At 31.2% G+C, this 27,054-nt stretch overlaps 1 protein-coding gene across 1 annotated transcript in view; it reads right to left on the reverse strand.

Moving 5' to 3' along the window:
* The window catches only part of LRRC40 (leucine rich repeat containing 40), a 41,593-nt gene that overhangs the window by 13,753 nt on the left and 786 nt on the right, over positions 1–27,054 (reverse strand). Inside the window, 8 exon segments of the mRNA XM_006919314.3 lie at positions 4,174–4,219; positions 4,322–4,409; positions 8,123–8,295; positions 9,317–9,459; positions 11,749–11,869; positions 14,748–14,877; positions 16,729–16,802; positions 18,243–18,424. Of these exon segments, the coding sequence (XP_006919376.1) occupies positions 4,174–4,219; positions 4,322–4,409; positions 8,123–8,295; positions 9,317–9,459; positions 11,749–11,869; positions 14,748–14,877; positions 16,729–16,802; positions 18,243–18,424 (957 nt within the window).

Here is a 27,054-nt window from a genome sequence, read left to right on the forward strand (position 1 = left end):
ATTTAATACTTAATTAATAGGAAATAAAGTTACTATAAATAATATGGCTTCAAAATCTATTAATAATTCCAACCATAAGGAAATTTAAAAGTAGAAAAGAACCTTCAGAGAATAACTACACTGATTCAAAAGAAACAACAACAAACAATCCTTCCACTTAAGCAAAATAAATGACTATGGTGATAGTTGCACATATCCGTTATTATAGCAAAAATCATTTAATTATATGGTTTAATGGGTGAATTTGAATTGTATGGTATGTGAACTATACCACAATAAAGATTTTTTATTAAAAAGACTTTATTGCTCAGCTTCCCTTATATATGTGGCTATATAAGTTTTGGCATATAAGAAAAAGTGATGTATGATGTAACAGCTTAATATGAAATAATATATATTTTAATATATTAAATATCTTACTATAGTTAATCATCCTTGTACCTTAAAATGCCATAAAACACACTGTAAGAAATTTAAAAGAAGCAAAATTATACAATGTCTGCTTTCAGACAATAATGTAATTAAACTAGAAACCAGCAGCAGAAAGACATCTGGGAAATCCAAAATTATGTGGAGATTAAACAACACATTTTTAAATAACACATGGCTCAAAGAAGAGATCTAAGGAGAAATTTTACAATATTTTGAACTACATGAAAATGAAAACAACTTATGAAAATTTGTTGGATGGAGCGAAAACAGTGTTTAGAGGGCAATTTATAGCACTAAATGCACATACTAGAAATGAATAAAGATCTAAAATCAATAATCCAAGCTTCCACCTTATGAAATTAGAGCAAATTTAAAAAGAGCAAATTAAATCCAAAGTACAAAGAAAATAAATAATAAGAATTAAAGAAAAAATCGATGAAATTAAAAGCAGGAAATCAATAGGAAAAAAATCAATGAAATCAAAAGCTGGTTCTAACAAAGATTGATAAAATTGATATGCCTCTAAGCCAGGCTAACTAAAAAAAAAGAGAGACAGACAGACAGACGCTAATTAGTAACATCAGAAATGAAAGAGGGAACATCACTACACATCTTATGAACTCAAAAAGGATAATAAAGAAATACTAAGAACAGCTCTATGCCCATAAATTTGAAAACCTAGATGGAATGAACCAATTCCTTGAGAGACACAATCTAACAAAGCTCACACAAGAAATAGACAACCTGAATAAGCCTATATTTATTAAAGAAATTGAATCAATAATTAATAACCTTCCAAATGAGAAAGTACCAGGCCCAGATAGGTTCAGTGGTAAATTCTACAAAACATTTAAAGAAGAAATTATACCAATTCTCTACAATCTCTTTCACATAGAAGCAGAGGGAATACCTAACTCATTCTACAGCATTATCCTAATACCAAAACCAAAGACACTACAAGAAAACTAGAAAGCAGTATCTCTCATGAACTCATGCAAAAATCTTCAACAAAATACTAGTAAATCCAATCTGAAAAAGTATAAAAAGAATTATACACCACAACCAAGTATATCATGGTATATGACCCAGGTATGCAAAGCTAGTTCAAGGTTCAAAAATCAATTAATGTAATTCTTCACATAAACAGGCTAAAAAAGAGAAATTGTACAGTCATATCAATAGATGTATAAAAAGCATTTGATAAACTCTAACACCCACTTGTGATAAAAACACTAAGTAAACTAGGAATGGAGAGGAATTTTCTCAACTTGATAAGGACTACCTACAAACACCCTACAAGCTAACGTCATACCTAATGGTGAAAAATGAAAAACTTTAAGCTTTCCCCCTTTGATCAAGGACAAGGCAAGGATGTCCCTTCTTACCACTCCTTTTCAACACTATACTAGAAGTCTCTACTAATGCAATAGAGCAAAAGAAAATAAACAGTATACAGATTGAGAAGGAGGACATAAAGTTGTCTCTATTCACAGATGACAGAATCATCTAAACTATCTTTGTTTAAAGATGACACCATCATTTAGGTAAACCATCTGAAAGAAATGGCAAAAAATACCTCCTGAAACTAATAAGCAATTATAGTAAGATTGCAGGATACCAGATTAATATACAAAAGTAAATTGTTTTCCTGCATGTTGACAATAAAAAAAGTAGAATTTAAAATTTAAAACAATACCATTTACATTAGCATCCCCCAAAATGAAATACTTAGGTATAAATCTAACAGAACATGCACAAGAACTATCTGAGGAAAAATACAAATACTGATGAATGAAATCAAAGAACGAAATAAGAGATATTCCATGTTTGTGGATAGACTCAATACTGATAAGCTGTCAGTTCTCTGATCTATAGATTCAACACAATCCCCCCCCAAATCCTACCTAGTAAGTTATGTTCTTGATATCAACAAACTGATCTTAAAGTTTATATGGAGAGACAAAAGACTAGAATAGCCAACACCATAGTGAAGGAAAAGAACAAAGTTGGAAGACTGATGTTATTAACTTCAAGACTTACTATAAAGCTACAGTATTTGAGACAGTTTGTTATTGGCAAAAGAACAGACAAAAGATCAAAGGAAAAGAACAGAGAGCCCATAAGTAGACCCCCGAAATATGGTCAACTGATTTTTGACAAATGAGCAAAGGCACTACAATGCAGCAAGGCACTCTTTTCCACAAATGGTGCTAAAACAAGACTCCACGTGCAAAAAAAAATGGCAGCTTTATTCACAATTGCCAAAACTTGGAAGCAACTGAAATGCCCTTCAGTAGGTACAGCCCGACAACAGAATATCATTCAGTATTAAGAAGAAATGATCTATTGAGCCATAAAAAGACATGGGGAATGCTTAAATGCATATTAGTAAGTGAAAGAAGCCAATCTGAAAAGGTTGCAAACTGTATAATTCCAACTATATAACATCCTGGAAATGGCAGAACTGAGACAAGAATGCCAGGGATGGAGAGGCAGATTGCAAAGGATTTTTAGGGCAGTAAAAATACTTTTTATGATATTACAATGATGAATATATCTCATTACATATATGTCGAAGTCTCAGACTGTACCCAAGAATGACCCTAAAGTAACTATGAACTTGGGGTGATTATGATGTGTCAATGTAGGTTTATCCTCAGTAAAAAGAAAAAAAGAAAAAGAAAAAAAGAGTACCATTCTGGTAAGTGATGCTGATGATGGGGGAGGCTACACATGTGGTGGGTAGAGGATATACAGGAAATCTTTGTACTTTCCTGTCAATTTTGTTGTAAACCTAAAACTACCCTAAAAAATAAAATCTTTAAAAACTCTTACTGTTCTGACATGACTTCTAACTGCTTCATATCAGAATAAACAAATTTTCTGGAGGAGAAAGCATACCTGGAGAAGAAAAAAAACTCTTTGATTGACAGGAAGTCTTAGAAATTATTTTAATTATTTAAAGGGCAAGATGGAAAATTGAAATTGCTAAAATATACAATTATCTTATTCATCTACCATAAAATGACAGGCAGTATGGTGCTAGGCTAGGTTCTACATAACCTATACAAATGTGAGCTAAATAAACAGTTGCTGTATTTAGCCACTAAGTTTTGGAGTGGTTTGGTGGTATATAAAGCAATACACTCATAAAACAGATTTTTTTCTTAATGCTCCAGTTTATGTAGCAGTGATGTACATTAAAAAAAAACTGAGATATATTACAATTTTAATAAAGCTTTAAAAATTAAATTTATAGTATCATTTTCTCCTTTAGTGCATGTTCATGCTAAATTAACATACCCTGGAAAATGTGTTTTGTCTTTATTTTTGTTGGAACTTAGCAAAACTATGCATGCAGCAGATATTCAAATACCTGTTAATATACTTCCCAGCCAATAGAACCTAGCCAATAAAACTTGACTTTTATGATATTTTTATATGATACTTTTCAAAGTCACACCACTAGGTGCTTATTGAAGTTTTGTTATATTTTCTAGTTAGTATACTTTTAACACAAATCAACAAGATTAAGAATAGAACCTTATTATTGGAAATTTAAGAATGTTTTTATAACTTCAGCATACTTATGGCCTAACATTGAATCAGAATTAGAGCCATGTATGCCCAGAACCATTGCTTCTAATTATTTATACCCAACATATATGGAAAATTATGCACTATTAACACTTACCGACCTTTCATATAATCCTTCAAAATATAAAAGAAAATAGAAAGTACCTTTAATCTTGCTTCGTAGATACTTTAAGACTTCTTGGGTTCCTTTCTGAAAAGGTAGAGAAAGACACATATTCACCGAGACATATCTTGCAGTTTTATATTTGAATTTCAAATTTAAAAACCAGAGATGATTTCTAAATATGCTTACATTTATAATTTCTCTTCGAATGGTTCTTATAGGATTTCCTTCTAGTGCCAGGAATTTCAAATGAAGTTTTCCCAATGAACAGGGCAGACTATAAAAGATTAAGGTGATTTCAGGGAAAAGTTAAGGATAAGTATAATTCAACAGGAGTGGACTATAAAACTAACAAACTATGTATCATATAATAGTGTCAACAAAACCAAAGTTATGTGTGCCTAGAATACTTCCTTTCCAGAGATAAATGTTGAACATCTAAAAGAAAAACTAGATTTGTTTCCAAATTGTCCTATTGTGATTGCTAAACAAGAATGTGAGCTATAACACTTGCTAAACTCTACCCAGTGCTAAAAAGTAAATGTTCAAAATATAAATTTGAATAAATCAGTGATTCAAGATAATCATCCTCACTGACACTAAATGTTTTGATTTTGTCCTTCGAGCAAGTAAATAGTACAGTTGCTATGAAAGTAGAGATGTAGAAAAAAATGACAAAAAGAAAAAAATAAACTTTAACCACCCAATTCATATTTTCATGTAATAAGGAAAATCATTTCTATCTTTGGCACACACACAAAGAAATCTGTTTACATATGTAAATATTCAATCTCAAAATGTATTAAGCATCTACAATATATTCGGCATTGGTGTAGGGATATCAAGATCCTTGCCCTTAAGGAGTTCTCAATTGAAGAAAGGAAAAAGACACATATATGTCTAACAAAAATAAAATAAATAGAAATAATCTTATGTTGCTAGTGAGCATATAAAATAGTACAGCCACTTTGGAAAGTGAAGTTTTTTAAAATTAAATATATACTTACCATACAACTAAGTAATCCCACTCCTACATTATTTGCCCAGGAGAAATGAAAATAATGTCCAGACAGAATTTTCCATGAATGTTCAAGATAGCCAAAAAACTGAAAACAATCCAAACATCTGTCAACTAACTAGTGAAGAGATGAATAAATTGTGGTACAGTTGTATAATGGATTAATACTCAGAAATAAAAATGAATTAACTGCTGATACATATAATCATGAATGAACTATAAAAGCTATATCCTACATGAAAGCAGACAGACACTAAAACTATATACTGTGTGATTCCATGTATGATATTCTGAAAAAGGTACACCTACAATGACAAAGCATATCAGTGATTGCTAGAGGTTGGGAGTACGAAAAAGGGACTAACTGAAAGGGTATGAGAAAACTTTAGGGAGACATAAATGTTCTATGTGACTGTGACAATGGTCACACAAACATATATATTTGTTCAAAAACCATCAAATTGTATGCTAAAATTGATAAATTTTATTGTATGTAAAGTATATATCAACAAATGAATATAAAATATATATGTAATAAAGCTGTTAAACAAGTACAGTTGCTATGAAAGTAGAGATGTAGAAATTAGCAAGGAGGCAAGGGAGAGAAAGAAGTAGCAAAGCCTAAAAAGAGAAATGGGATTCCATCAGGTAGTGAGGCAGAAAAGGGGTATTTTATGATAAAGGAACGAAAACAAAGAAAAAGTCAGTACATTTATAATTCAATGTAGTCAGAAAACAGAATGATAAAGAGCGAATAAAGTCTGACTATGAGATGCCCTTGAATTTTATGCTAAAGACTGGACTTTATTTTGCAAAAGTTGTTCCCAAATTACTGGAAAACCAGCAGCAACCAAATCTCCTAGGATTTGTCTAAAACAAAAAACAAAACAATTCTACAATCCCATTATTAGAGATTCTGATTCATTGGTGCCTCAGAATCTGTAGAGCAGTCCCCCTTCCCCTCGATTTCACTTCCTGAGTTTTTAGTTACCCGTGGTCAACTGTGGTCCAAAAATATTAAATCGAAATTTCCAGAAATAAACGGTTCATAAGTTTTAAATTTTGCACTGTACTGAGTAGCATGATGAAATCTCACGCAGTCCAGCAAATCCTGTCCTAGACTTGAGTCACACCTTTGTCCAGAGTATCCACACTGAATACGCTACCCACTCATTAGTCACTTAGTAGTCGTCTCGGTTATCAACTCAACTGTCAGAGGATCACAGTGCTTGTGTTTAAGCAATCCTTATTTAATAATGGCCCCAAAGCCATTCATATAATTTTTATTATAGTAATATTGTTCTGTTTTATTATAGATGTCGTTAATCTCTTACTGTACCTAATTTATAAATTAAACTTTATCATAGGTATGTATATATAGGAAAAAACAGTATATATAGGGTTTAGTACTATCCGTTACATGAGATTCTGGAGAGGTATAAAATGAATAGAATTGTCTAATAGTAGAAAGTATGGGGTTAAAAGAAGGAAAGAAACTAATATATATTAAGTGCCATTATATTCTAGGCCCTGTGATACATGTACCCTCTATATCCAAAGCTCTGGAGAAAGAGGAACATATATATCAGAAATATTGGTACTAATTACTTTATTTAATATTATTTACCATAGTTTTTGTTTAAAATATTTGCTTTTTTCCAAACACAAAACCTCAGACATCTAACTGGTGTATAATCCTAGGTAAGTCTTATTTTTTTTATATCTATATATAAAATAATTCCATTTCTAAATATTATGGTTCTATAACATTTTATGATTCTTTCTTCACTACCCTCCTCCCCATCTCCAACACAGACAATCAAATGCTAAGTACTACTTATTCTAACTCATTACAACTTTCACATCTTTCCTCTTTTTTCCATTCTTATCGTCACCACAGTTCAGGTCCTTATTACATGGGAAATCTACAAAGCTGTCAACACAGTGAATTGGACATAGCAAATGCTCCTTAGTGCTAAATGTTATTAGACTAACCTAATAGAGTTTATTTAGATTTCTCACCTACAAAATCACTTCTATCCAATGTATCAAACCCACTATCACCAATTTATTTTTTAATGAGATTAAAATCAAATTGGTTCAGTTCTTAATCTTTCAGTAGCTCCCCACCTCTTAACCAATGGAAACTGACACTTCACAGGCATTTCAAGGTCCTCTTCCATATGGCCTCAACTTATCTTTCAAGGCTTAAATTCTCACCATCCCCCTACATGTACTTTTTTTACCAGCTCAACTTAATTCCTTGCTGTTCTCTAAATACATCCTTAAAAATTTTCTGAATTTTCAAAGTTTTTTTTTTGTGCAGTTTCCACCTGACAAGTGAATCATTCCAACCATCTTACATGCACACTTGAAAATTACAGTCATCCTTAAAGATCACGTGGTGGGACTAGAGTGAAGCATGACCCTGAAACTCAGTGTGTTCTTAAATTTTGCAATCTAGGCAATTAACTTGCCTCACCCTAGTCCCAGTCTTAAAGATCATCTAAAAGTGTTACTTCTTCCACAAAGTCTGCCCTGATTCCTCTCAAATTGTGATTCCTATATCTCCTTTAAGCCCCCAAAGCATTTTATATCTCTCCATGGCTTTGCATTCATTTAACAAATTCAACAAATATTTATCAGGCACCTTCTCTGTATCCAGGCACTAATCTAGGAGTTAGAGACAGAGCAGTGAACAAAACAGATAAAAATGCAGCCTTCTGGAAGTTTACTAGTAGGTTTAGAGTAACTTGTTAAATGCATCTGATTCTATTAGCATATTAAACTTGCTGCCAAGGACAGAATCTAATTATACTTTGTAGATCTGCACATGATATCTGCTCAACAAATATTTATTTAATTTAATTTAGAAAAAAGATCGCTACATGATTTTTACAAATATTTTAACTTGTGAATTATAATAACTAAATACAGACATGATTTCTTATTCATCTGACCTTTAAACTTACCTACTAATATCATTGTTGCTTAGGTCAAGCCTTTCCAATGATTGTAATAGTGTAATTTCTTCTGGAACAGATTTTAACTTGTTATCCCGCAGGTCTAGCACAAGGATAGAAGTCAGATGCTTAAGATGTTCTGCCCCTAACATTTCAATCTGGTTTTCACCTACATGTAATTCCTATAAAACCAAAGATCAATCATGTATATTTTTGTATTAAATTTTATACTGGATAATGAAAATCAAATCAAAATCTTAATTTGAAATCATTGAAGAACACATGGAAAAAACTTAACTTTCTAATGACTAAAGTGCTTAAGTTTTCAATTAAGCCATCTATAGCTAAAGAAAAAAGGTTATAAAAAATTTTTCAAGAATTTTCTGGTAATTTAAAAATAAAGGTTTAACCTGGCAGAAAGTTCAAAGTTCATAAAACCGAAGCAGAGAACTGATTTAGTAGTTACATTTATAGAATTACAAATCCAAGATTATACTGATGAAAGATTAAAGTTTTAAAACAAATCAATAAGTTTAAAAAGTTATTTATATTATAATCAGTTTGTTATTCCACATTTTCACTAGTGATTATTATATATGCTGATTTCCCAATAATAGAACCTATAATCAGACAAATAATCTTATAAATAACTTTTTCAGTTCCTTTTAGCACTGTCACCATTCTGTTTTAAAAAATTATTTTTAACACTAATGCGTAAAAGTATACATAAAAGCAAGCAAAGCGTGGTGAATTTAAAAGACAAAGTTAATGCTAAATACTTAAAACTAAAAGTAATTAACTTTAAACACACCTGATTATGACCAGGTAAACATGAAAGGTGGCAACTTATAGAATTAGATACATATTCCTTTTTAGTATTCTCCTATTTCAGGTTTCCTACAGTATGGCCCCAACCTACTGTGTGAGCATCATCGTCTATTACTTCTCTAGTTATAAAATACTCACCAGATGAAATGGACAAATTTCATTTTTTTAAGTTGATTATTTCTTTTTTAAAAAATCTGCTACTAACAATACCATTAATGTATTTAGTAATATTAAAATTCTGAAAAATATTAATATAGGAAAAACATAGCACTTATTACTAATATATATTTTCAAAGTAATACAAGATTTAAAATTTCATTTTTGTAATTAACTTTTGGAAAATACACAGTTATTTAATAATCAACTAAATAGTACCTTTAATAATTTACAAGAAGGAAATTCTGGTAAAAACCGTAATTTATTCCTCCGCAAATAAAGCAATTCTAGTGATTCCATGCCAGCCAATTCAGGAGGTATAGTTTCCAACAGATTTGAATTACAATCCAAATGCTTTAATCCTGTAACATATATTTAGTGAAAAACAAAAATACTTTAATAGAGAAAAAAAATACTGGTGTATAATTGTATATACATTCAAAGAATGTATACATAATCGTGAGAACTTATGAAGCTGTGCTGTTTTATACTGCTATAATAATCAAGAACCTTGAATACAACTGAATTAAATAAATGTAAACTAAATTTTTTTTTTTTTTTATATTTCACTATAATTAAAGAGAATTAATATTAAAGTTACCGTTTAGTAATAGTCCAGGTCATTTTTGTAACATTTAAAAAACAAAGTGCTTTACTACTCTGTTAAAGTACTCTAAAATGTATAAATTATACACTATGAGATTATTATTTCCCTCTATAATTGTACATTTTTAAAAAGAAAAAGCTTAAGGCAGTTAGACATACAAATAGGCATGCATATTAGTTGTATAAATGGATCTCAAGTAGCTTAGACATATCTCTATTTAAAACAGACAAGTTAACTTTCTGTCAAAAAGCCTTGAATTTTTATGTGTTCCCTCCTTTTCTTCATCCATCCATACTACCTCTCTCACTGTCTTCTTTCCTTCCTTTCTTCTTCTATTTTTTCTTTTTTAAATTACATGCTTTCTCTAACACCTTAGCTAATACTCTTGACAAAAATATTCTAACTTGCAGAACATTTCTCTAAATTTCTCTCTTACTTCCTGGATCTTTCTTTCTTAAAAGGCAGAACAGAAAACAGAATTGGAAGAAAAGTAAAGGTCTTCCTTCCCTTAAGACTTCAATAAGCAATTTTCTACCTAATCCATAATACAGATTCTTTCACTTATGATGGCCACAATTTTCCACAATTTACTCTCAACCCTCTAGTCTGAGTAGGCTATATGCATTTTACAACTTTTCTCCTGTACTTTGAACCTGTCAATTTTAATATAATTCAAGACTGAGTTCATAGAACGTCTTAGCTTAGTCTGCTGCTTTCAGTGTTTAAAGGAGATAACTGCTTTCCAAAACAAAACTAACAGTACTACTTTCAACTAATAATATAATAATTTATGTATTATTTGGTGAGAGCATTAAGAAAAAATGTCATAATCTGATCCACCACAAATCCAGTAAATTCTATAAAGAAAAACTTGTTTTAAAGTTAGAGACTGTAGTTTTCACAATTGCTTGAATCTAAGAGCGCTGACAGAGAATATAAGCAGTATGTAGTGGAAAGAGCAATAAGGATGGAATAAAAGGTTTCAAGCCCTGGCTCTACAATTTCCAATATAATTTCTAAGCCTAGGTTTATGAATCTTTAAAATGTAAGTAATACGCATCTCACTTAACTTATAGAAAGGTTGTGAAGGCAAGACTGTATATGTAAAAGCATTCTGAGTTACAAAGAACCATACAAATGTTAGATATTGTTCTTAGGATCCAGTCCTAAATAACAACTAAATGTCCTACTGGAGATAGCTTAAAAATATCATTGTCATGGCTGAAGAACAGAAAGTATGTGATCATTAATTATATAATATACTAGAAAAATTGCTGTAAATTCAAAATATTTCTCTATTGGTTTTTCTATCTGTTCCTATATCTCAAGATATTTCCACTCGATTTATGAAAAAAAAAATCCATGCTTCTTATTATACTCACTCCAGATACCATATTTTATCTTTAACTCTACTTCCTAATAGCTTTATTGAAAAATGGCAAAGAGAAGCACTCAACGACTGGTATCACAAGTAAAAGCTCTCCTAAAATGTAATTCGATTTATGGCAGGTTTAACTTATGCATTCTTATTACAAATGACAAATAGCTATTACTCTAAAGAAAAACAGCACAATTTTACAAATTCATCACAAAATGATCTATAATCAACTGTACAAAATCACTTCTACGACTTATTCCACAAAAGGGAGGTTAAAAAAAAAAAATGAAGAGGGCTTATGTATGATTAGCAAAAAAGGTAAGGTAAATAGTCTACAGTTGACACACAGTGTGGTCATCAACCAAGAAGTAATAATAGTTTGCTTTTAAACAAAAAAGTCATAATGATTTCAGACTCTAAATAAGAATTCTACAATGATTAAGTATATTTATTTAAAGGTACTAAAATGTACCTTAAATATTTTTATCCCTTAATATTAGTTCTACTGGACTTCAAAAACCTCAAGACTAGTTGCTACTGTTGGCATTTACCACCATAAAACCTATTATTTTACTTCTCTGTAACTAACTGTATTAAAATTTACTTTTCTAAATGTGAGTTGCATCAACTTAAAATTTATGTATTTTTAAAACAAAGAAGATTTACTTTTCATTCCACTTATTTCTGCCGGCAAACTCTTCAGTTGATTACTGGAAAGATTGAGTCGCACCAGACTGGATAAAGAAAAACTAGCAGGAATAGTTGTAAGGCGATTGTTTGAAAGATCCTTTAAAAATAGAAAGATAAAATGAAGAAATGAATGAGTAAATTAAGTAAATTATCCCTAAAGTGTATTTCAGAATTTTGTAGGAATCGAAACATTAAAAAAACTATTTCAGAGGTAATGTTTTGTAACCCTCATTCACTGATTTCACAAATCATCATTCATTACCTCCAAATTGTGTGGGCCTATTATGTGTCCAATAATACAGCAGAGAGAAATTACAATGAATTCTGACTTCAGAATTATTTTACATAAAGGTTTCTAGTCATATTGCCGTGCTATATAAAGCCTCCTGTTTTCAATTAAAAAAATCAATTTCTTTATCCAATGTATATTGAGTATCTATAATAAACTGGGGAAACTGTATGGGTAAACTAATATTTGAAACACATCTTTGCAAGAAAAAAAATTATTGAAAGAAAAAAATAAAGCTGACAAAGTGGCTGTTTTAATTTGAGGAAAAATTATTCCCTCTTGTTTCTTCTGATAACCTAAGTCTGCTTTGACTAAGTCCAGAAGTCTATTCCACTCTCTATTTTGTATTCATTCAAGCTTGCCTAATTAGTCTCTATACCACGATGCTTCTTTAAGTCATTGTTTCTGTTTTTCCTTTAAACAGTTATGAGAGGAATTTTTTTTGAAACTCCCTTGAAAAGACAATGGTATAAATCAGATAATTCTTATGACATCCAAATTCGGTGTAAGTACTCTACTAGCTATCAGCAAACTGTTAGGTAGGGCCAGTGGCAACAATAAGAAAGAAATAACAAAGGAACTATTCTCTGAAGACTTTCAATTAGTCTAAGATTAAACAATTACATTCTGTAACTCCAAGAAGATAGATAAAGGTAAAAATGCTGGCTCAGCATTTTAAAAAAATATGTGTACATATATACATATGTACTGTATTTATTATTTTAACATAAAATAACATATTTTCGTATCTACAACATAGAATATAATAATCTACAAATCAATACTCTCAGCTCTAAGAATTCCCAGATTACTAATAAATAAATATGGTGTAATATCAAAAGTTACTGATCACTAGATGAAATGTAGTATTGTAGATTGGGTCCTGAGACAAAAAAAAAGGACATTAGTGGAAAAGGTGGGAAAATTTTAATAAAATCTGTAGTTTAGTTAGTAATATTGTACCAATGTTAATTTCTTAATTTTTACAATTGTCCCATAGTTATGTAAAATGTTAACATTAGGAAAGCTGGGTGAAGGGAAGATGAGAACTCTCTGTATTACCTTTACATTTCTAAAAACCTAAAATTGTTCCAATAAAAATTAAAATTAAAAGTTTCTAACAGAGAAGATATTAATTCACAAAATCTTGACATTTTTAAAGAACCCAAATCAACAGAATTACTAATAAAGTTAAACATTTCATTATTACAGTTAATAATTAAATTAGATATAAAATATAAGTACATTAAATATAAATTAATATTTATGATGTCATTTCTTCAATATTTATTTAGTAGCATTATGTTAAACAGTTTTTATATAACTAAAAATATATTAGCATATATTATTACAGATGCTTATTCTTTTAATATAATATACTGTTTTAATATACTGTTGCTCACATTATCATTTATTTGATACTGAGTCCTTAAACAATTCCCAGCTAAAACATCCTTTCATTATGCTACTTGGAACCAGGGAACCTATAAAAGATGAAACAACTGGGAACTGCTGTAGTCTATTAGAAGGTTTCCTTTCTATTCTAAATAGACTCTTTAAAAAAAAATTTAATTGCTGTCTTTTACCACAAAATCTGACGGCTTCCTCCTTTTTTGTCATTCATTTTATTTACCTATGACTTTTATTTTCCAAACCTTATTTCCAATATGATCAGACTGGAAGACAGAAATAATGAAGGAATGACTGAAGAAAGCACATATTGTAATTTCAGCATTAGAGCAGATAAGGGAAATATCAAGGAGGATGTATTTACAAAAAAAAAAAAAAGAGTAAAAGAAATAATTTTTCCTTTAATGAAAAATAAAGGTTAAAATGACATAAATACATTTATTAAAACACGTAATAGTGAAAAGAACAAGAACATAATATAACTATGTGGAGTAGAGATTATATATTGGAACATCTGATCTAATACAGTTTAAGTCTTTCAGATAGGATACCTTACAGTGGAATTTTACTCCTTCAGTGGTAAAGCAGAAAAAAAAGGGAAACACCTTGATGTCAAACTGACTTATGTTAAAATCCTGAATTCTTTACTTACTAGTTGAATGACTTCTGATAAGTTACTTCTTTTTCATAAGCCAAGTTTCTTATCTGCATTAGGGGATAAAACTATCTACTTTGCCATATGCAAAGCACACAATACCTATTGTTTTTATAGTACTTAATATGATTTAAATAATATTTATATTGCTTTATAGTTATCTCTAAGAGGTGACGTAGATGTAATAAAAATTTTGAAAAACAACAAAAAAAGGCAGATCTTAAAGGGATTATCTAGGTACCGAGGGGACACTCAGAGGAGAGAGGGCTATAGGGCCTATAGGGAGGAAGTGAAATATAGAAAATGGAATTGATATCCTCTAAAGACACCTTTCTTCTATTTTGCTAAGTCATAAAAGCCTCAGAATAACAAAGTTATCTTCATCACCCCTCTCTCAAACTCTATTCCTAAATTAAAACCTAAGATAATTTCATAAGAAAACAAAGGAAAAACAAATTTACAATGACTAATTTAGAAATCTAATTAAAATGCATAGTTTCTGATAATTTAGTTACATAATCACCAGTCCAAGTTCACATGATTTCAATTATAAATCCAAATTCTGATGAAAATATCCCACCAACCTCAAATTACATAACAAGTGGAAAAACCACAACTTACCAAATCTTCTAAATTGAAAAGTTGTTCAAATCCCTCTGGTATGCAAGTTAGTTCATTATGCTGGAGATAGAGACCCTTTAGGTTTCTTAGATTTGTAATTTCTTCAGGGAGTATTTTCAGTTTGTTATGGCTATTAATAAAATAAATGCTGAGTAATTTGGTGACAACTTATTAAATGCTTATAAAGGCATTTTTTTTACTAACTACATGGACTCATTAAAATATGAAATATGCTTACTAATTTTAAATATTTATCTAACTTCATATCCTAAAAGTATACACACACATTAAAATAGGAATCTAAAGTTACTGAATTGAGGGTCTCAAAGAAAAACAATAAATAAAAGTTTTCAAACAAATAATTTGTGAACTTTTGATTGTTTTCTTATAATCAACTCTTGATTTTACATGTAATGTGAAAACTCAGATACTATATCTGAACTTTAGAATTTTGACAAAGATGTGCACACATACATTACAAAAGGAGTGACATCTATGAGGATTATGTTTTAAACTCAGCACTCAAGATAAAAATAGTTATTTCTGTCTAAGGGCCGAGTATGTCAATTTGAAAATAATACGAAACTCCACTCTTCTTTGTATTTAGTCTTAACTTTTGGCTCAGTCTTTCTATATAGTCAACATATTGGTTTAAGAGAGGTCTCAAGTCACTAAGGATGACACATGCTCTGATAATTAAGAGATGAGTTATCCTGTTCCTAGATTTATCACTTAGGAATTCCACTCTATTTTCATGCCATATACAATTACTTAACAAATAGCAGGGAAATGGGAAATATAATGGGGTAACAATAACTTTAAGTTGTATTAAAATAAAACTAGTTAAAACTAAAATGCCAAAAGATGTGTTCTAAAATAAGAACCACTAAAAATTGTCAAAAATTGGTTATTATCATGTAATTGAAATCTTTGTATATTTGCTAGGGATCTAGTTGGACAGAGATGTAATTCTGCTATATATGTCCTCAATTTCCTTTCCTCATCTATTTCCTCCACCCTCATGCTCATAATCTTAAGAGTTGGAAGCTAAAGCTAATGTCACACCCACTCTATACTACCTCACCTCTTCCTCTGAACTCTATTCTTGCCTTTGCAGGCCACATCCATGCCTTTGACTTATAAGGGAAAAAGTTCTAATGTAGTTCTAAACAATTAGCACCTTTTTATGTACAGATATTTTTGTTGATTTGCGGTCATTTTAAGTTTTTCACAAGATAAGGATTATTATTTGAAGCACTATTTTACCTCAAAACAGTTAACATACCTACAGAAAACAGAGACTTGACTATGGTGTGTTAAATAGGTCTGTAACAATATCTATTTTATAAACCATAATTTTCAAACTATGTTTTGAATAAACCTTTTTGTTCTTCTCCTAAATGAAATATTCCCTCATTCATTTTTCCCTAATCTGTGTATATATAACATATAAGGCAGTTATTCTTTCTTGAAAGTCTGGATGTGTAATGAAGGGCAAAGAGAGTTAGCAAGAGCTTTAGCCACCTGGCCTCCCATGTATGTACCTATCAATGAATACCAGATTCATATTCATAGAACCCAAGGAGTCCTCAGAAAATATTAAAAACCACTAATATCAAAACTATGAAATTTTCATCATTAATGAAAGAATTGTTTTAAATTTCTTCGTATTACTTAACACCTAGATATTTTTTATAATGTCAAAGTAACTTAAAACTTGAGATATTAACAGAGGTTTTCTAAAAAAAACACTTAAAATCGTTTCATAAAAATAAAACAAAAAGTATTTTTTAAAAAATCAACTGGCTCTAAATTTTAAAACCAGAAAACATGTAGGCAATTTCAAAACAAAAAGTAAACAAAAATAACCTAAGAAAAATGCAAAAATATTTTCTAGTGTTAAAAAGGTTTTTAATTTTTAAAGAATATTAGACTTACACTCTATACTAGCAATATTGAAATAAATAAGTTTAAATTTTACCTGACATTAAGTCTCTGAAGATTTTCTAATTCTCTTATAGCAGAAGGAAGGGATGTTAGCTGATTGTCATGTATCTAAAAGTTATTAAAAGACACAGTCAGTATCTTAGTCTTATAATGAACCATACATGAGCTTTGCTGTTGTATAAAATTCTTCAACAATAATCTTGTTCTTCTAATTCCATAGCATTGAGTTGAACTATTGGAAATTGTTCTGTGTATAGAATAGGAAAAGGAGTTTGAAATAGACCAAACTGCTTTTCAGAAATTATGAATATTAAATATTAAAAGTAAAAAACAAACTTCACCTTATTGAGTGGAATTTCAATCTCAGATGAGAAATGAGAGTGTTAGAATCTAACAATGGCCCTCTGATAGCATGGTTTATGTCAACCAAAAAAATAAATGAAAGGGGAGGGGGAGCCTTTTCTCATGTTGTCAAAGAATCATTGTTTTCAAGGTACAAGGAATCTTAGAGAGCACCTAAGCCAATCCATTCATTTACAAATGAATAAAATAAAAACTTCTCTAGAAATATGACTAGATAATACTTTTTCAGACATGAATTAAAAGATTTTTGATGTCCCTAAGAACATCAGAAATCTGAAGACTGCGACATAAACTACTCATGCTTTACTTTACCACATGACATGGCAACTAGAGACTAAAACATAGTCCCTGAATAAACACACAAAAATTTAAGTTCAATAATTTAAGTCGGTGTGAAAGATAAGTTAAATAAACATAATTAATTGTAAGTATAGTTAACTTGAACAACACGGGTTTGAACTGCATGGATCCTCTTATACATAGATTTTTCTTAGTAAATAATGTAAATGTATTTTCCTTATGATTTTCTTAATAACATTTTCTTTATCTTGCTTTATTGTAAGAATACAGTATATAATACATATAACATGCACAATATATAGTAATCTACTATTTATATTATTGGTAAGCCTGCTGGTCAACAGCAGATTAGTAGTAGTAAAGTTTTTGGGGAGTCAAAAGTTATACATAAATTTTCAACTGCACAGGTATTGGTGGCCCTAACCCCTGCATTGTTCAAGGGTCAACTGTTTTTGCTTTAACGTCTGGAATGATGATATTAGAAATAATAGCAATAAAAAACAAAAGCAGCAGTAATCACTTGTTAAATACCAAATCTGTTTGTATCTATTAGCTCATTTCATTCTAACTCCTTTTCCTATTCTATTAGCTCATTTTAAGAACAATTTTTAAAAATAAGTAGTAACATGAGTCCTGGTTTCTACGTGAAAACTGAGGCACAAAGAGGTAACTTTCCCAAGGTTATACAGCTATCAAGTAGTAGTCAGAATTTGAAGCCTCGTGTTCTAATTCTGCAATCTTAAACCATTATGCTATGCCTAATGATAATTTCTTATTCTCATTTGCATTCTATCAACTGAACATGGGTTTTCTGCTTATCAAAGCCTAAATTTAGATTTAGAGTCTCTTCAACTAATGATCCATATCTATAATCAGTCAACTTACATCAAGAACAGTGAGTGCAGGCAGGAGTCGGAGGTCATCTGTAAGTGACTGAAGTTTATTGTTGGATATGATTAGCTTGGTCAAATCTGTCTGCTCCCACCATCGTTCAGTAGCACTGAATGAAAGATTCTGATTAGCTTCCTCAGGGATATCCACATTTATTCTCCAGACACACTGAGGTACTATTTCCACCACAACCAGACCAAAAAGAGAAAAGAAAACAAGAAAATGTTAAGTTACATTTTATTTACTGACTATAAGTTACAGTTTATTTACTGAAAAGCAATTGCTAAAACTTTAAAAAAACACAGCTTCAACTAAGTCAAATAGCAATGAATTGCAAGTAGAGTGAAAATTTATTCAAAAACAGAATATGTAATATGTATTTTACATATTATATCTCACTTTCATCTTTATTCAACTATATTTACTCCACACAGCACACTGTGGTACATACACAAGACAAATAAAGAATGGACTGTACCGTTATGCTAAGAGAATAAAAGAAGGCATGGAAATCAACATTTATAACGTACTGTTATAACTTTTATAATAAAAGTATGTAAAGTCTTAGAAAGCACTGGTAATAATAGCTAATAATAATAATAGACAACATTTACAACTACTAGGAGATTTTCTAAAATACTAACTCAAACCTCATAACAATTCTGCAAGGTAGGTACTATCACTATCCTCATTTTATAGATGAGAAAAATAGGACACAGAGAAAATTATAATTGACCTAGAATTATATAGCTAGTAAGTAGCAAAGACGGAATTTAAATTAAAAATAAAGGATGCCAATTTTTAAAATACAAATGATGCAACATATAAAAGTAATCTTATGTGTATATATACATATATACACGTGTACACGTGTACACATATATGTGCATATATAATAGACAAATATCCATATTACATACATATGTATATATGTAATATATATCTCATAGGGTAGATAATATCTTTAAACACCACCACCCAACAGAACTTTCTGCAATGACAGAAATATCCCACTACCTGCACTATTCAATATGGTAGCATATGGCTAGTGAATACTTAAAATGTAGCTAAAGTGACTGAAGAACTTTTAATTTTATTTAATTTTGGTTAATTAAAATTTAAGTAGGCGTATGTGACTACAGGCTTCCACAATAGACAGCAAGGCCCTTATCAAATACTGAGAAAAAAAGCAGAGGACAAAATCTTCATAGCCTCGGGATAGATAAAATTTCTTAGTGCAGAAAAAGTACAAATCATTAAAAAAAAAAAATTGATAAACAACTTCGTCAAAATTTAAATTCTATAATTTTCTAAAGAAATTGAGAAATTGCAAGTAGAGTGAAAATTCACTCTACTTGCAAGCCTCAGAATAGAATATATTAGGTAGATATCAATATAGATGGATATCTGAGAATGACTCATAACTCATAAGACAAATAGTCCAATTTAAAAAATAGACCAAAAAACCTGAACACTTGGCAAAAGATATACTAATGGCTAATGAGCAGTTGAAAAGATGCTCAACATCATTAGTCATGAAGGAAATGTAAGTTAAACCATAAGGTGGTAGTATAACACAACCACAAGAATGCTAATATTCAAAAGACAGACAATAAAAGTACTGGTAATGATGTAGAGCAACTGAATCTCTATTACTAGGGGCAGACGATTCGGTGAATTATAAAGTTAAATATACACATATTATTATACGTCCAGCAATTCCATTCTTTCCAATCTGTATTTTTTCTGTGACAATGTCTATGACAGATGATATTCACTTATTAGCTAACACTTTTCCTCTCCTACTCAAGAAACGTATTAAAATGTGAGTGAACATGAATGTCATTAATATAAGGATACATTTAAGTTTGCACCGCTTTATTAAACACTTTGGCATTGATAATAACTTGAGATATACATCTCAAGAGACTGAGACACTAAAGTTTAGAATTACTTTAACAGATCAAGAAATAGGAATGGGATTTTCAATTAATTAGTTCCTTATTTTATAATCCAAAGAGGTAGGCTTCACTGGATTTCAGTTTACTGAAAATTAAATGTTCACCTCGAGATTCTGCCATTACATCTAGATCAAGGCATTTTCCTCTTGCTTTCATTTTTAAGAATTAGCTTGTTTTGATGATCTACTCACCTGGAAGCACAGTTTCTTTCTGGAATTATTTGTTATTAAAATCTGGATTCTTATTAGCTGTTTAGAATATCACAGTAAATTCCATTAAGACAACTAGTAATCAAAATACAGTCAAGCTAATTTATCAGAATACTTGAAGATGGTTGTTTAAAACCTTGGTAAATATACTGTTTATTTTATACTTTTTATCTTGTCATAACTATACATACGGAATAAGACAAATCTTCATTACCCTAAAATAGAAGGCATGACATCTTGAGGCCTAGTAGTCCTAGACCTATTTACTTAAATCCACAAATGGACACTAACCAAACTGCTCTCTTCAAGATATGGAAGGATAGCCTTACACCCATATTTCCCTTTTAAATAAGGCTTTCTAAACTAATTTGGCTTGTTTAATAAGTTATCCACTTATCAATTTTCCTATCAGTTTAACAGTTTGGTTTCCTTTAGAATTTAGCATTCTTTTATTTCAAACTCTGGCACCTTTTACTTTCCTTCAGTTTTTGATGAATCAACCCAAAACATTCCTATAATACTGTTCTGCCAGGGTCATGCAACCACAAGGCAATAATTAATAACTCCTTTTTAACTCTACTATTTTATCTGATCTAATGAAACAGCTGCAATATCTCTAGTGAATATATCATTTGTGATGATATATTCTTAAGTTGCTGCTAATAAAAATGCTGTCACTTAAAATTTTCAGAATTATTTCTAACATTCTTCTTTGAAGTTGGTTATTAAGTTATTTTGTTTAGGCATACCTTTCTAAGTAAGTTATAGAACTGACACCAAAATGATGACTTTAAAATTATCATCAATATTTGGATATTAACTATAGTAGACATAACATTATGTGCAATATTATAGTCATTAAAAATAATCAGATTTTTCAAGTGACACTGAAAAATGTACAAATAGAAGTCAGAAAGGACTCAGTACAAATCTAAATATGTTCAAAATAATACACAGAAGGCAAATTATACATACATATTTAGACAAAAAAAAAAAAAACAGAAAAATCTGCAAAATATAAATGATTAACCCTAGATGGTTATTTTGGCTTTTTATGTTTGCTATAGGATGTAGTTTTTCTACAGCAGACATAATGCTTTTATAAAGAAGAGAAAATAATAAATGGTATTTTCACAAAATAATTAAGGTCTATAAAAAGAAAGGATATCTAAAAACCCTAGAGAGTACCTATATTTCAGTTTCAGGTAAAAGTTAATCTGTATTGGTAACAGTTAACAACGCTGACAGGGTAATAAAACCTCACTGATCTTCAAGCTCCTGTTAAAAAAGAATTGTTTCAAGGAGACCACCATCTAAGAATCGACAGAATTTTAACTTTTTGTTATATACATCTAAATAAAAGACTAGATTCTATTTTTCCAATATAGGAATAATGGGCACGAATGTACTTAACAAATACATTTTTATGATTGTATAAATATGAAGGAGGAAATAAAGACTTGGAGTAACACGTTTATCATTTAACATATATAATTCTTTTCTTTTTAAGCAAGTAAATTAAATTTTACTCTTAATATGAAAGCTCAGAAAACATATGACATTTGCTTGCTACCGTATTAACTATTTTTTAAATTAAAATTATTGGGGTGACACTGGTTAATCAAATAGGTTTCAAGTATACAATTCAATGTCATATGTATACTGCATTTTATGTTCATTACCCAAAGTTAAATTTCCTTTTGTCACCAAATATTTGATCCCCTTTACCTCATCTACCTCCCTCAGCCCCTTCTCTCTGGTAACCACTAATTTACTGTCCAAGTCCATGAGTCTGTTTGTCTCATTTGTTTGTTGCTTTCAGTTTTATATACCTCATATGAGTAAAATCATGATTCTCAACATCTCCTATAGCCATTTTATCTTGTTTTCTGGTAGCTCAGTGTCTCTATTGGATTTTTTTGGTGTGGTTACCATTAAATTTATGTGAAGGAAAGTTGTGTGTACACACAGAGTAGTCCTTTATCTTCTGAGTGCACATTATCTCTTCCCCTTTGCAGATTCAGATCTTCACCCCCTCCCCTTTACTGTTTTTGTTGTCTCAAATGATCCCTATTTATGCTGTACATTCATTTCTAGGTTGCAGTAGCTGTTGTCTTCTTTTTAAAGGGTTTTTTGTTGTTGTTTTTTTTGCCTTTAACCATAATGTAATATTTATTTTAACAAAGGCTGCACTTTCCTGTTTCTGTGTGCCTGTTAGTCATCTTTCTCATAGTTTTGTATGGTTTAGCCCTTTTATGTCAGGTAGAATGACCCACTCCATTATTTCCTGTAATGCAGGTCTTGTGGTGGAAAATTCCCTCAGCTTCTGCATATTTGAAAAGGTCTTTATTTTTTCTTCATATCTAAAGAAGAACTTTGCTGGATATATTATTCTTGGCTAGTAATTTCTCTCTTTCAATAGTTTGCATATTTGGTTCCATTCTCTCTTAGCTTGTTAAGTTTGTGATGAAAAGTCTGATGATAATCTAATGGGTTTTCCTTTATAAGTTAGCATCTTCTTTTCCCTGGCTGCCTTGAGATTTTTTTGTCATTAATTTTTGATAATTTTAATATAATGTGTCTTGGAAAAGACCTTTTTGGGTTGAGATATAGGTGTTCCGTTTGCTTCTAGGATTTGAGCATCCAGTTCCTTCTGTAGTTTTGGGGAATTCTCATCAACTATTTGTTTGAATATGCTCTCTGTTCCCTTCTCCCTCTCTTCTCCTCTAGTATACCCATTATTCTTGTATTGTTTTTTTTTTTTATTATCAGATAGTTCTCATAGTTATTTCACTTTTTCCCCACTTTCAAGTCTCTCTCCTTCCATCTGCATCATTTCCAGATTTCTGTCTTCAATATCACTAATTCTTTCCTTCATTTGGTCAGCTCTTTCCTGAGCTTGCTATTTCATTCTTCATCGCTCTTAATGAGTTCTTCAGCTCCAGAACTTCCATTTGGTTCTTTTTTAGAGTTTTAATCTCCTTGGTTAAGTATTCCCGTTACTCATGGATTTTGTTTCTAAGCTCTTTGAACTGTCAATCAGAATTTTCTTGTATCTCTCTGAGTTTTTTCAGAAGTGCAATCTTGAATTCTCTATTATTTAAATTGTACATATCTATACTTTTAAGCTTATTTTCTGGGGATTTTTCATTTTCTTTCTGAGTTGCCTTGTCACCTTGGTTGTTCATGGTTTTTGACGGACTATTTCTCCACCTAGGCATTAATGGGAATGTACTCTTTAAAAAAAAAAAAAAAGAAAATTTATTATGTAGTGATCTCTCGTTAGCAGGTTGATGAGGTTTTTCTTTAGATTTCCAGTGGGTGGCGCCCAAGCCTTCTGCGCTGCTCAAACCTCCTGGATCTCTGCTTTGAGGTTAAAAATAACCTTTATTCTCTGAAGAGCTGTGTCTCCCCTCTGTCACCAGGTCGCCTCAATCCCAAGGTTCATCTTTGTGAGAGAATGTGAAGGGCGATGGGGGTCCGAGCCTCTGAAAAGGCCCTGAAGTCTGGTACTGCCCCAACAGTCAGATGAAATGCTCTGCTGTTTCCATCCAAATCAGCCTGACTGAGCAGGAGAGGCCAGTGCTATGTGTGGCTGTTTTCCTTCCAGTAATTCTGGCCCTCAAGCTTCAACTGTCTGGCTTCTATATCTCCTCTACTATCACTAGGACCAGCTGCACTGTGTGTTTCAGTTTTGACGGCTGCAGATTCCCCTGAGTACAAGAGTTGAGGTTGCATGCTCTGGAATGGTAGAAGGAGGTGGCCAGGCTCTGTGACTCAGATTTCTGCCTGGCAATGGGGGTTGCTAAGACACAGCTGTTGCCCCTCCATACTCAGTCTCTGCTTTGCTCTCTGCCTTGCTTACTGGGCTCCAACACATGGAATATGCTGATCACTCAGGCAGGAATGTTTTGGACTTCAAAGAGTCAGAAAAACACTGTGTAATTCTCCCTTCCCCCTCATCCTGCGAGCAGCTCCGGGCTGCATTCTGCAGCACCTGCTTCCCTTTCTCCTCCCAGCTACTGTGATTTGCCCACCTTCAGATGTCTGATGCGCAGACTCCTCAGACGAGCTTGTGTGCAGGTTGGGTGTTATCTGTTGGACTGTAGGTGTTCAGCTTGTAATTTCAAGGGGAGAGATCAGGGGCGATCTCTCACACCACCATGCTTTTGACAGCACTTCTAACATATGCAATACTTAATAAATAAATTTGAATAAAACTCATGTTAAAATGCTTATGCGACTGAATTGTTCAAAGTGTCATTTTGCTTCCTTGGTACCTAGTACAATATCTAGAAGAAACATAGAAAGGTACATAAGAGATGCTATTTAAATAAATATGTAGAACTCCGCATAACATATAAACACGTCCATATTTATTATTTCATATATTTCATATAAAATATTTCTTATGATATCTCATACATAAGAAAGAATCCATGTTTGATAATATCTTTTGAACATAATTCAGAATTTTAGGTAATACTATTTGGGGATACTAATAAAGATAATGAGGGGACTTTTTAAAAAATCAGTATATTTTTAAAAATACAACAATGTGTAGGCCAGTACAAGGGACAATTTAGTAAAAGTAATAATCATTTCTGCAATTACTTTATGTCAGAAAAACACTTTGTAGCTTTTATCCAAACTTCATATAACACTGATTTTAAGAACCATCACCAATAGGCTACTGGCCTCTTTTATATGTCACTTATTTATTGAACCATCAGTTATTGAGCAGAGACATGTAGCATGAAAAGGTAAATGACAAACATGCTCAAAAATAAGGAAACAAACAATCCAGTTAAAAATAGGCAAAAAATCTGAACAGGCACCTCACCAAAAATATACAGATGGCAAATGAGCATATGAAAAGTTGATACACATGTCATTAAAAAATAGCAAATTAAAACAACTGTGAGAAACTACTACACATCTATTAGAATAAACTCCCAAAATCTGATAATACCAAATGGTGGCAAAGATGTGGAGCAACAGGAACTCATTCATTGCTGGTGGGAATGAAAATGGTACATCCACTTTGGAAAACAGTCCAGCAATTTCCTATAAAGTTAAGCATAGTCTTACCATGTGATCTGGTAATAGGGTTTCTAGGTTTATACTCAAATGAGTTGAAAACTTATGTCCACACAAAAACACGCACACAAATAGCAGCTTCATTCATAACTGCCAAAAACTAGAAGCAACTGAGGTGTCCTTCAAAAGGTGAATGGTTAAACGAAATGGTATATATCTATCACGAAATATTATTCAGTGACAAAAAGAAATGAGCTCTCAAGCCACAAAAAGAAATAAACTAAAATGCATATGTTTAGTGAAAAAAAGCCAGTCTGAAAAAGCTATATACTCTGATTCCAATTATATGACATTTTAGAAAAGGTAAAACTACAGTAAAAAAAAAAACTGGTGGTTGCCACAGGTGAAGCAGAGTAGGAATAAAATAGGTAGAGCTTGGGAGATTTTAAGGGCAAGAAACTATTCTATATGATACTGTGATGGTGGATACATGGCATTATGCATTTATCAAAACTCAGAACTGTTTAACACTAAGAGTGAACAGTAATGTAAACTATGGAGAAAATTGTTTTTGTTATTATCATTGTTAAAGCGTAGGAATCTGAAAAGAGATGGGAGGTCTTATATAGATACTCAGTGGTAAGATTTCAAAAGGCTTTTGTATGTTGTACTAAGAAATTTATACTGAATCTTGAGGGCTATGAGGAGTCATTAAATACTGTGAGTGACATAATAAGATCTGTGTTGTGGAAAGTTAACTCTTGGTAATGACAATGATTTAGAGAGTGAGACTGAAAACAAGAAATCCAGGAGGCTATTGCAATGATAACAACACTGTATTTTTTATGTACCAGTCACTTTATGTACATTATCTCATTTAAACCTTAGTAGGTCCTATTATTATGACATTATAAATGAGAAAATAAGGCACAGCAAGATAAGCATCTCAAAGGTACATTAGCAAAGATACAAAGATAAGGAGTACGGCCCCATATAAAGGACTACTATAGTTTAGAATTATAGCAGTTTGGATGTTTAAGGTTGACCGACAATAGATGAAACTGAAGGTTATAGATAAACACTTTCTATATTATGGTTAACAAAAACTGCTTTTTGATATGTAATCTACAAATACCACATGCCTCTCCCACTTATATCTTTTCTCATAGTGGTAATTGCTATTTAAATATTAAGCAGGTAAGAGAACAGAGTGTTAGCAATGGTAAAGATAGATACTTAGGAAGGGCCTGAGGTGTGACCTCTGAGCAGAATCTTTACAGGAAGCAAAGGAGTGAGCCCTAGTCAGGTATAAAGGAAAATGTTCCATTCTTTTGGAAAAGCAAGTGTATAGGCACATCAGTAGTTTTAAAATAATTATTCTCTTATTCATTAAAAGCTTTATCAAGTAGAGCAGAGATTTTGTTATATATCCTTTCATTCATTTAGCAAGTATTTGTTTGGTCTACTCTCTACATGGCACAATAAAAAAGCAATCATTAGTAGGAAAATGGAACGTTTTCACCCTGGATAGACTAAAACCTGACAAGTAGAAGAAAAAATTAGAGAAAGAATGTTATATTTTCTCTCTCCACTCTT

This window comes from Pteropus alecto, unplaced genomic scaffold (assembly GCF_000325575.1).
Source record: "Pteropus alecto unplaced genomic scaffold, ASM32557v1 scaffold25, whole genome shotgun sequence".
In the NCBI taxonomy this organism is placed as follows: Eukaryota; Metazoa; Chordata; class Mammalia; order Chiroptera; family Pteropodidae; genus Pteropus; species Pteropus alecto.